General features: G+C 31.2%; 1 protein-coding gene across 4 annotated transcripts in view; it reads left to right on the top strand.

The window, feature by feature from the left end:
* LOC118199366 (splicing factor 1-like) overlaps nt 1-12,759 on the top strand; it is an 83,976-nt gene that overhangs the window by 54,605 nt on the left and 16,612 nt on the right. For 3 of the 4 annotated variants that reach the window (XM_035371206.2, XM_035371204.2, XM_035371207.2), the window contains one exon: nt 11,651-11,789. In XM_035371206.2, the coding sequence (XP_035227097.1) occupies nt 11,651-11,789 (139 nt within the window). The remainder of the gene's footprint in view (nt 1-11,650; nt 11,790-12,759) is intronic. The other variant, XM_035371205.2, reaches the window with a different exon arrangement.

The raw sequence follows: 12,759 nt of genomic DNA, 5'->3' as shown, positions 1-12,759 counted from the left end.
AATAATATTTGGAATGGCTTAAATAAAAGGAAGGTAATCGAATAGTCAAAATAAATTCTCCCCCCCCCCAATACATTATACAGTACAGAGGTTCTCCACTTTCTCCGCAAAATCTCTAATATTGAAGCAGCGTATTCCCCCCCCCTCCAACACTGTCCAATCTGGATTGAATAGGACTAAAAGTTTTTGCAGTCTACCCAACCTAAGCGAAGATTGATTCTATTCCTGAAATTTAACGCAGTCTGTTGAAAATTAGAATCAGAAACACCCCAAATTAGTAAGTCTCTTTCTTTTCCTTTATTTAGTTCTTTATTTAGTTCCTTTATTTAGTTCATCATTAAATCTTGTAATATAGTTTAGTTCTGCAAAGTTTTTTTTTTTTTTTTTTTTTTCCTTCTCATTGTAAACTAATTCTGTAAATTGAACTGTCATTTAAAATTTAAAAAAAAAAAAATGTGAATTGTTTTCCATGGTTGAGGTAATGCTCATTTTCTTAATAAATATTGCATTGCTTATATTTTAAATTACAAGTCTAATTTTTCTTTTAAGGTTATGCAGTTGTGTATAATATAATTAGACAGGTGCTTATTTTTTCCTTAAAATGTGCTTGAAAAGTGCTTATAGGTGCTTATTTTTTTAACTAAAATGTTGCTATGAACCCTGTGAGACTGAATTGGCTCTCTTTCATAAATAGCAATTAATCCCCAATTTCTGAGCTGTGTAGTTCTTCTGTTCCAGGTACTGTAGTAAACACCATCTCTGATGGCTAGATATCAGTGGCACATTTCACATTAGTGGTCGAATGAACAAATCGCTTAAAAGCAGTTTGGTAGCCACATGAAATTTGGTTTTGGATGTTGAATACCATGTTTCTTGTGACAAGTGATTCTGGTGTTCAAAATTCTCTACAAGCTCATGGCATGGTGTGTGTCCTGAGTTCCTGCACATATTATACGAGTTATATTTCTCTCTTCCAATTTTCCCATAATTTGACCTAGTTAAAGTCATCTATTTGTTGTCTGCAGGACTATCTGGTGGTTGCATCACACAGTGATGATTATTCAGTATTATTTCAAACTGATATGCATTGTACAATAACTTGGTATTAAATATTAAACATATATATGCTTTGTTCTTTTTGTTCTTCCCACACATCCACACTATCTAGTGTTTGCATATGTGTGCTTGTCTTACTGTCCCAGGACTCGCCAATAACCAAGTGATAAGATCACTGAATAATGGTTGCCGACCCAGATTCAAATTTCAATGATTGCACTCGCTGCTTAAGTATTTTTGTGGTTTTCCTTATGTGTATTATGAATTAGTTTTACACAGAAAGTCCTCTACAAAGGCAGCCTTTCCCTTCGGCAGGATACTACTTTTTAATAATCAATTCTTACTACACCAGACCTTATGTATTAGTCTTTCTGTTCATTTAACTGTTATGTTAATTTCTTCAATCTATCCTAAGTTTTTATCCATTAGTGTACGTGAAATGTTTTGTTCTTGATATGTTTAGTAATATTTGTAAGCATAGTATATTTCCGTATATAATAGTTTCATATAATGTCATAATATTTTTTATGCATAGCAGTAAAAAGATAAAATCTAGAAGTATTTTAATGGGATGGCAGAAGTGCAAGGGAGAAAAGGAATTCTTTCCTTTCTGAAAAATTCTTATTCAAATATGACCATTTTCTATTATAATTGACTAACTGTAAATAAATTGGAATTTTGATTGGAATTGGTAGATGGGCACACAATTTTTTGGCGAAAAATATTACGTTTGGTAGTAGATGATGATTAATAAGACTTATGGTAACCCATGGTTTGAGCGCTGTTTACGTCATTTAATTTTTTAAATAATGCATTTTAATATGCATAAATTATGTGTTTAAAATATTATTTATGACTGTTGAATATTAAAAATTCATTTAATTTTGCATTTTTATTTGAAATACAGTACAAAGTTCAAAATCCGGACATCCATTGTCTATCCGGAATGATCTAAAATCCGGACCTCAAAGCCACAAACCTTTTTTTTTTTTTTTTTTTTTTTTTTTGGTATGCTTTATGCATGCGCATTTGATTTTTGCTTCCACAATAAAACATGTGGAGATTTTCACTTAAAAATTCCGATTCTTAATTTCACTTAGGCACTAAATAAAATATATCATTATGAAAAAATAATCATGTAAGCATACATTTGTGAGATTAATAATTTGGCTCTGTAGCTGAGTATCTGCTTGGCATTACATCTCAAACCGAAACATTAATCTATTTTATATCCCTGACTCTGCTATTAATAATTTGGCTCTGCAGCTGAATATCTGCTTGGCATTACATCTCAAACCGAAACATTAATCTTTTTTTTGTCCCTGACCCCAACCTGGCGAGTCATTATTTATTATATTTTTCTTTTAGTACAGCATGTTTATCAATACATGACAGCTTCAGTAATAACTCATGCAGTGATGTCTAAACTTTTTTTATATTAGTAATTCAATAACAAGAGTAAGGCAACCTTTTCTGCTAACATTACACTTGGTGATGATTATAGATTTTTTAAATGCTCTAAGAAATGTTGACAAGGAAAAATTCAACAAAAATTTCTTTTCATATTCTAAAAATAGATTTTGTTAATGAAACTCATAGGCCAAAAGATTACATTTAGTGCTATTTTAATTAAGAATAACTGATGTGTTATTCACCATAAACCCAGAAGCCACTGCAGAATTTAGGGAAGACACAATTTTTCGGAATTTGGGGAAGCACTGAGCGGTAAAATTAAGGAATGAGAAGTTTTTTATAATTTAGGGGGCAAAGCACTAGGATCCAAAATTTAGGTGCGATGAAAATTTAGAACTTGGGAGGGCACTTTGTAGCAGAATTTAGAGACTGCACCAGGCAGTATCTACCACCGGCCCTAGATAAAGCCTTAAGTATATGTGGGAGTTTATTTATTTAGGACTCGGATTAGTTTTAAGCTTGTGCAAGAAATAAACTTAGATATAGTAAACAACTAATACAATTCAGGCTTAAAGTCAGTACACAATAGGAGCAAGACAAAATTTAGCGGAACAACTTGGCTTTCATCGCCAATCTTGTGATACACAGCCAATAATGTATAATGGATGCTATTAAGCTAGGCTAAAATTATCTTAACTGATTTTAAGGAATTTCAGTTAACGTAGCAGACTGCGCTGATCCTTAATCTTCTAATTTGATCCAGCTTATTATTTTTTGCAGACTGTTACTATTACAGCAATTTTATAAAAATTAAGCTTGAACTTTCTATTATATCAAAAAGCATTTCCAGTTCGGGAGCTGCCAAAGGATCTACAAAGCGAAACCATGTTTTGATTGAAAGTGGAATTGCTGCAAAAAATTGATAAAGGCATATCTGTCTCAAAGTTATACAAGGAGTATGGCTTTGGAAAGTCAACTGTATGTGACATAAGAAAAAGGAGCTTTTTGAATTTTTTATGGAAGCACTTACATTGAAAGAAATGTTTAATAAAGCAAACAAATGTTAAGCTTTTTTTGTAAATTTTAGTACCCTTTAGATCATAATTGTTCTTTATTTCATAAATTATGATTTCATTTTTTTAATTGTACAATTTCTATATGCCATCTTATCAGATTTAAATTGATGATCTATCCAGAAAAATCTCAAATCCGGAATCGCCCAACGAGTCCGGATTTCGGACTTTGTACTGTAGTAATTTTGTTGTGTTTTAAATACTTTATGCTATAAATGATGAAATCAATGGTGTTATTTTATCTTTAAAATAATGCGTTTTAATATATATAACTTTATTTTAATATGTATAAATCTTGTGCTTTAAATATTATTTTTGTGTGTTAAATATTCAAATATGATTTAATTTTGCATTTTTACTTGAAAAAACTGATTAAACCGATTTTATTATTTTATGATTATTAGCTCGCTGATTGGTTACATGATACTTTTGCATTACTGCACTATTTTAGGAATTTTGTTCCATTTTTCATATACGCAGATTTTAGAATTTGTTCTGTTCTGGATTTTACTTGATTTGGATAGCAGTGGGTTCTTCAGTTCTACCTATGTAATTTTTGTGGTAGATGATTGTGGGTTCTTTTCATACTTCATACATCAAATAACCTGGTGCTTTTTAAATGTTTTTATTCAGAGGAATACAGTACAACAATTATATCTTTCATTATTTCACAAATCTGTTCTTAATATTTTCTGCTATTTTTAAAACCATTTAGTGCATTCTACAGGATTCATTTTATTGTTTTTATCTGCATTTCACTGGTGTTGGTGTCCTCACTCTTCATAGAGGCCGCCAGTGCCTCACACCTCCCCATGCAGGTGGCTGCTCAAACAGTGTGGTTTAAAAAAAAAAAAAAAAACTTTATATAAAATCAACTAAATGAGCAATATCTAAAAATAACATTAATCGTATATGAATACGAACATAGATATTTGAAACATAAGATTCAATTCCCTGCCATCAGCTGTAAGAATTTCATGAATTGTCAGTCCAAAGTCATTTGGCACCTTTCTATATTTGAATCCAACTGGCATATATCTAATTCTATCTTAATAATGTAATCTATAATAATTATCGAAACTGTCATCAAACATTGTGCCATCTGAATCAAAAACTGGTTTAGGTTTTAGAAATTACTTTAGCAAATAAGGATTTCTTTTTAACCTTTATCCTTCCTATGTGAGTCGACTGAATTATTTCTCAAACTCTGATTTAGAATAAATAAATTTTAGAATTTGTAATTTCAACACCTGCTGATTTTTCAGAAGCACTTTCTTTAAGCTGTTCTTCACTGCACTCATTGCTTTTATTTGCGTCTAATCTAGTGGTCCGAATCTTTGGTATCGAGTTCCTCGTCATATGGAAATATTGTTTTTTTCTTGAAGAGCATAATAATTATCATTAAAAGGCACTTTCGTTTTCTGGGTATGTTTTCCAGGATTAAAATCACTTTCAATATAATATTCATCAAGGTTCAATTCATCTTGTCCAGACATTTCTTTCAACTTTAAAAATTGTTCTTCAAGTTCCTTTCTCATTAGCTTTCAAACGTTTTAGTTCTCTTTCCTGCACTTTCTCCCTTTTTTTCCTTTTCAATGTATTCTTCATGCTTCTTCTTTCTTTTAATAACAACACATCTGAGAGAATCTTTAATCGTCCTTGGATATTGCTTAATGAATTTTGAATCCAGCTCTTCAAATCGCAAATCATACTTATGTTCAAACAATTCCTGCTTTTACATATCTTTATCATCATCACTTATGAAGAAATTACTGCAACATCAGTAATTTCTTCATAAGCAGGAATCTCATAAATATTTTTCTTTATACTTAAATAAAATTTCTCATTCTCATCCAGGTTTGGGCCATTCCAAAACTTCTTCAAAGAGGGCATTTCTTTCTTAACATCATTTGGTACTTCCTTATCTTTTAGCCTTTCAACCATTTTAAATAATCAGCCTCTTCATCTTTTTCAGTGTCCTGACAGACTTGCAGTAAATCATTTGCATCATCCTCTTCATCAGAACTAACTGGAATATCTTTGAAACCATTATATTTGATCAACATTTCAGAATATCAACACAGCTTTCAAAATTACCTTTACATAAAATCAGTACATTATAACCTCTAAAACTTAATAGTAAATCATATACTAGATTGTTAACTCTAGCACACATGACTGTAACATGTGTGTACACTGAATTTGGTTGTGAACTCATCACTAAATTTACATTATTAAAGATTATGTTAACTTTCTGTCCAAACGCAGATTTTAATATTGCACTTCCACATGGTTTTTTATAATATTCTGGTACAACAGTACTCTTTATAATACTGATCTGAGTGGCAGCATCCATGACACCATTTAACACTTTATTATCATATTTTACTTTTACTGTAATTAAAGAATCAAAATGACTGTTAATTTTGTGAGACCTATCCTTCAAACTTGTTAATGCATCATTTGATGTAACGTGTTGGAGCGAAAGTTCTGTTCTGTCGTATTTTAAATAGGCAGGTGATTTTTCTTGTAAATAAAAAAAAATCTGCCTAGTGAGTCATTTGGATTTTTTTATTTTATTTTATTTATTTTTCAGCTGCTTTATAATATAAAAGGAGTCCTTTTTTGATGTTCATCATTTACTTTTGATATTTAAAGTGAAAAACATGTTAGTAAATAAATAGCACTTACGACACTGCATTTTTTATGAATTCCAAAAAGGAAGCAACGCATTGGTTGCATGTAAAAATTTATGTGCGGTATTTGGAAAAGATGTTTATTGTAAATGTTCGTACTTGTCAAAGATGAAAATTTCGTTCCGGGTATCTGAGCCTCCAAAAAAGTGATCGATCTGAACGACCATCCAAGATCGATAATGATGTTTTGCGATCCATGTTGGAAAATAATCCACATTTAATAAGTCGAGAAATTGCAGGAGAGTTTTGTGTTCATCATATAACTATTGGAGATCACATTAAATCTCTTGGTTTTGTGTTAAAGCAAAGTGTTTGTGTTCCACGTGAATTAACGGAAAAGAATTTGTTTGATCGTGTAAGAATGTGTTCATCACATCTGATTAGACACAAAGTGGAGCTGTTTTTGGACAGGCTGGTTACTGGAGATGAAAAGTGGATTCTTTACGAGAATATTAAGAGAAAAAAAAATCTTACTGCAAACGAGGAACATCATCAGCAACAGTTCCAAAACCAAGTATCCATCGACGAAAAGTACTGTGCTGTTTGTGGTGGGACAGGAAAGGTCCAGTGTACTAGGAGTTGCTGAAAGAGAGAAAAACCATTAACGTGGATCTGTACTGCAATCAGCTGGATAAGTTGAATGTAGCTATCAAAGAAAAAAGGCCAGCATTAGCATCCAGAAAAGGAATAGTGTTCCACCATGATAATGCTCGACCGCATACTGCAGTGGTGACACAACAAAAACTGTATGCGTTAGAATGAGAAGTCCTTAGTCACCCACCGTATTCACCTGACAGTGCACCATCTGATTATTACCTGTTCAGATCTGTGCAAAATTTTCTAACGGGGAAAAAATTCAAGTCTTTTGAAAGTGTTTCTAAGACAGTTGCTGACTATTTTAACTCCAAGGACAAGAACTTCTACAAAACAGAAATTTACAGGTTAGCTGAAAGATGGCAACAGGTTGTAGCAAATAATGGAGCATATATAATTAATTGATTAATATTAAACACATATTTTTATAATTCAAATATTTTCTTTAAAATACAAGAAAACTTTCCCTCCAACCCAATATTTTGCTATAAGGTGATTTTCTATTTTACTGCATTGTTTATTGATTTCCAAATTTTGCTTTTCAGAATTATATAAAGACATATAATGAGGTTTACTGCATAATTCACAACAAAATTTTATTCTGCAATCTTTCTCTATATGCCTCTTCCTGAAGCATTTGTAACACCAACCCTGCCCTTTTAGCTTTTCTCTTTCCAAGCCTATGTCAATATTTGACACAGTTTTCTGCATCGTGGGTTTGTGACTCACAAAATAAACATACTTTAGACACGGATGATACGGTGTAAATCTTTTCGCTAGTCCATTGTTTATATTCGCATCACTCCTGGCAACGATCTACACCTATACATAAAGGCTTGTTGGGGGTGCTATACCGAAACTCTTAAGTTTGTATAGCCATTCTATCAGCTGCATTAAATGCATTTTCTCTCTCTCAAGCTTGTAGTTCTTTTATGAGGAATTCTGGAAATTTATTTATATTTAAACATGCCTCATCATCATTCATATGACTATTCTAATACTAAATCTGCTGCAGTTACTCTATATAAAGCTGGAATCAACATATTGATTGTCAATTCCAGATTGTTGTTCAGAATAAACATTTAAAGAAGAAAGATTTCAAACTTGTATTTCTGTAATGTCATATCATTTTCCTAATTTTAAAACATCATTTGATGGGTAAACGGGAAAGAGATTTAGGAGTAATTGCATATGTGCATTTATAACTTTGCATCTTCCAAATCTAGTACAGTCAAAAGTCTTTAATCCGGACTCGTCGGGACTTCGGTGATTCCGGATTATAGATCATCCGTTTAAATCTGGTAAGATGGCATGCAGAAATTATAAAACTAAAAATATGAAACCCTAATTTATGAAATAAAAAACAATTATGATCTAAGGGGTATCAAAATTTACAAAAAAAAAAAGCTTTATATTTATTTGTTTACTTTATTAAACATCTCTTTCAACACGTGCATGCGTAAAGCATGCATTACACATAGTCGCAATTAGAAAATTGCAACCAGAAAACTATTTGATGTGTATTCGTGATATTTATAATGGCGAGGAATTTGATTTAAATCATATTAAAGATGGAGTACATCGAGATGAAATACTACATTTAGTAAGGAATTATAAGCCAAATAAAATAAAAACATCTGCCCTGAAGATAAGGATAGTGCTGACCGATCAACTTCCAGTTCACTGTGCGTCGCGACGTCCCCCCCTCCCCCTGCAGAGCAGTGTGAAATTGCTAAACAGATTTCGGAATGGTTAGAGAATCAAAGAATATGCCTTTATCCATTTTTTGCAGCAATTCCACTTTTTGTTTGATGGACATTGAAACATGCTTTCACCTTTGGCAGCTCCAGAATCGGAAATTCTTTTTGACATAATCGAAAGTTGAAGCTTACTTTTATAAAATTGCTCTAACAGTCTGCAAAAAATAATAAGCCGGATCCAATTAGAAGATTGAGGAACAACGCAATCTGCAACATTAACTGAATTAGATAATTTCAGCTTAGCTTACACCATCCGTTATACATTAAATACGCATGTGTAAAGGTATTATGCACGTGCATCGACACATTACACGTGGACACATGCGCAGAAATTTTGTAGCTTTGAGGTCCGGATTAAAGACTTTTGACTGTATATACAATTTGTATTGTTACGTTTTAATTTCCTTCAGATATTGAAAAACTTTCTATTACATTGATGGCAGTTCCAGTTACGTCGGATTTTAAGCAATTAAATTTTTCTACTCTCGAGAGGGCAATATTGTCCTGTATCGTGATTTTGAATGAATTCCAAAATTTTATCCATTGGCAGATGTCGCCATAAAATTTGGAAATCTCTAATTTTGGAAAACAGACTTAATGATTTTCACTCTTATGTTCAGTTGACCAAGTATGCAAGTTTGTTTTGTATTGTTTTAGACTTGATTTTAAATATCTATTTATTCTATATTTACATTTATTTTAGCCTTATAACTAATTCAAAGTTCTTTCATTTATTCAAAGAACTTTCAATTTCTGTTTCAAGTTTCTTTTCATCATCTAAATTTTACAGTTCTTTTTCAGTATCATTATTATTTTTTATATTGTGATATACATTGTTTACAATGTTAGTTATTGATATTCTGAAAACCCCACACTTTTTTTCCAAGTCCCATATTTTATCCATTTTAACATAAACAGTGTAAAATTCTTACCTTTAGAAGTATTTGTACACTTTATAATCTGATTCAAAAGTAAAGATAATCTATCTTAAGACACCATTATCCTATTTCACTTTTTGATACCAATTTGTTGTGATATGACAGATGATTGTAGGTTCTCTTCATAATTTGCCATCAAACATCAAATAATTTTGTGCTTTTTAAACATTTTTACTCAGAGAAATACAGTACAACAACTATATCTTTCATATATCTCAGAAATCTGTTTTTAAGATTTTCTGCTATTTTTAAAACTGTTTAGTGTGTTCTGTTTTTAGTTACAATGCAATAATCATTCCGACGTGTTCTATTTTATTGATTTTTTCTGCATTTCGCTGGCATTGGCATCCTTGCTCTTTGCCTCATAGTCATTATTAGGAAGTGCAACAATTATTGGTATCAGAATTTTATAATTCTCCTTTAAGACCTTATTTTGGCTAACCTGCCTTTACAAATCAGAGGTTAAGTTACAAATTGGTGCAAGGGTCAGAGGAAATTTATTTTAAAATTTTTGGAGAAACCTTGCTAATTGCTTCATCAGTGAAGTGCAAGAGATATGGCTGACGGATGAAGTTTGTTAAAAAAGTTAATTCTGAGGACGGTCGCATATGGATGGTATCATAATTGTGATGGAATTTTTTAAAAAATGCCGTAACGTTAAAAAAAGTATTACATATTCCTCCATTTTTACTGACAGTTAACTTTCAGTTGCTGTCATTTTAACTCTGGTATATGAAATATTCATGGGTTCTTCATAAAAAAAGAATTCAAAATGAGCTTGGCATTTTTTTCAGAGGCTGAAGCCAACTGATGCAGTTATACAACCAGTGTTTTAGAGAATTTTGTAGGAACTAAAATGGAGAAGATCATGGGGCCTGGGAAAACTGGGGAGACTGATGAGTCTAATTGGGAAAAGAAAGTATAATAAGGTTCGAGTGATTGGAGGGCAGTGGGTTTGTGGGGGGGGGTAGAGTGCGTTCAGGTGGCTGTTTTTTGGTTCCTGTGGAAGAAAGATCAGCAGATACTGTTCTCGCTTTAACTAAGGATTGGATCGAACTGGGAACCCAGATTATTTAGAATTGCTGGAAAGCTTATGACTGTTTGAGAGAAGAAAGTTTTAATCACTTGCAAGTTAACCATTTACTCTGTTTCATAGATCCTGAGACTGGAGCTAGCACAAATACTGTTGAAAGACAATAGCATGACTTCAAAAACTTTTTGCCTGTTTACGTTCATCGAGGAAACTTTGAAGGGTACATAGCCTAGTATTTGTTAAAGAAAATTTACTCTTCATTGAATGAGCATCCTTATGTCAAATTTCTCAAAATTGTTCAAAATATAAATTAGCTGATAGGCATATAGTTCAAGGAGGAGTTCTCCATTAATTTGCCTGTAAATTGTTTTTTTCTATTTATAATTTTTTTTTTTTTTTTTTTTTTTTTTTTTAATTTTTTAAATTCCTGCCCTTGCTTTTTCATTTTTTAAATTTTTTTCATTGAAATCTAAATTATGATTCGGATTTTTTTAATGATGGTACTTACTAATATATGCTTAAAAGTTATTGGACACTATACAAAAATGTTAGTATATATTTTTCTATGGCTGTGCTATTTTGTATTGTCACAGATGTTTTATATTTAAATAATTGTATTATATAAATATTACTTTATTTTGAAGTACTTCAAGTAACATTTTAATCTTATTAAATGTTTATGCAGTGTTTTTATTCTATTTCTTTGTCATAAAAGTAATAATTTAAACTTACTTTAGTATATTATTTATATTCTTAGTAAATGTATTTATGCCTGCCATCTTGAAAAACGTTTTCAACCAAAAATTATTACACTATTTAAACTATATTGCATAATTTTAAACTTTAGAATATTTTGCTGTACTTAATGGCATTTTTCAAGATGGCTGGCAATTGTAAAATCAGCAACAACAAGTGTGCTAAAACAAAAGTACGGAAACCTGTGCGCCCATCTACCAAATTAGCACATTGGAGTTGTAACTGAGGTTATAGTATATTCATTAATTAAAGAACTGTATTTTTATTCATGTCTATGTATGTGTAATGATTTCTTAACATTATGAACTTAATTTTCTAACTTCCTTCTCAGCAGCCTGTCTTCTCACAGGGAACTACTCCAGTTGTGGGAATGCTTGCTCCTCCCCCTCCACCACCCAGTCTGCCATCAGTATCACAGCCAGCTTCAATCTCTACAACTAATTGGATTACTCCACCAACTATTACGCAAGGTAAATTTATTTTAAAAAAGTTGTTAAAGTGCAAATGATCATGCTCCATGTGAACTAATACAGTAGTTCAATTTTAAATGTATTAAGGATTTTGAATTACTGAAGTGATTTAAATCAATCATAATGCTTGCTATATGTTACAGTTACATTATCTTCCCTATGGTGATATTTTTTGTATTTTTAAAATAAATTTGTACAATAGAATAAATTTACTTCTGTGGAAGCTTTTTTCAAAAATAATCTTTTCTTCCGTACATTTTATATTGATATATAGTTATGTAATTGATATGTACAGGGTTTGTACGGTCTTTAAGAGTCCTTAAAAGTCCTTAAATTTTTTGGAATCGATTTTTGTTCCTTAAAAGTCCTTAATTTTGGCCAAAATCAGTAGAAGGTCCTTAATTTTAATCATCTGAAATTTCTGTCTGTTTTTACGACTGCCATTTTGAGTGTGAATTAGCATTTTGGAGGAATACTTTTGGCGATTCACTGACGTATATGGTTATCTTTTGAATGGGTTCATGGCTTATAATTTGTTTCTATTTTTAATATAAATGACGGGATACTTGAGTTTCTAAGCAAAAAGTGAAACATAAGCATTTCGAAATTCATTTATTGTAATAAAGAGCTCTTAAACAATTTTCGCTTTTGGGAATGTGAATTCTTTTATTAAACGGTTCTAAATTTGGTGCTTTTCAACATTTTGGCGATTTTTAAGACCAATTTCTATAGAAAATTTTTAATTCTGAAATCAAAATTTTTCGATGATTTTTTTTTAAAAACATCATAACTTTGATAAAAACATTAAAATAAAACATTTTTATTTTCTGCTGTCATATTATAAAGTTTCATTTTGGCAACTTATTGTACGATATTTTGAATCTGAAAAATAAACAAGGTATAATGCTATAAAGCACAATTTATGAAACAACTCTTAGCAAAAGCAAAATTCTATGTAATTAATTTAAAA

Source organism: Stegodyphus dumicola, chromosome 8, assembly GCF_044657685.1.
Source record: "Stegodyphus dumicola isolate Sdum_Otavi_A_Nest chromosome 8, ASM4465768v1".
Lineage (NCBI taxonomy): Eukaryota > Metazoa > Arthropoda > Arachnida > Araneae > Eresidae > Stegodyphus > Stegodyphus dumicola.
The sequence above is the reverse complement of the archived record's forward strand: the minus strand, read 5'-3'. Positions and strand labels throughout refer to the sequence as shown.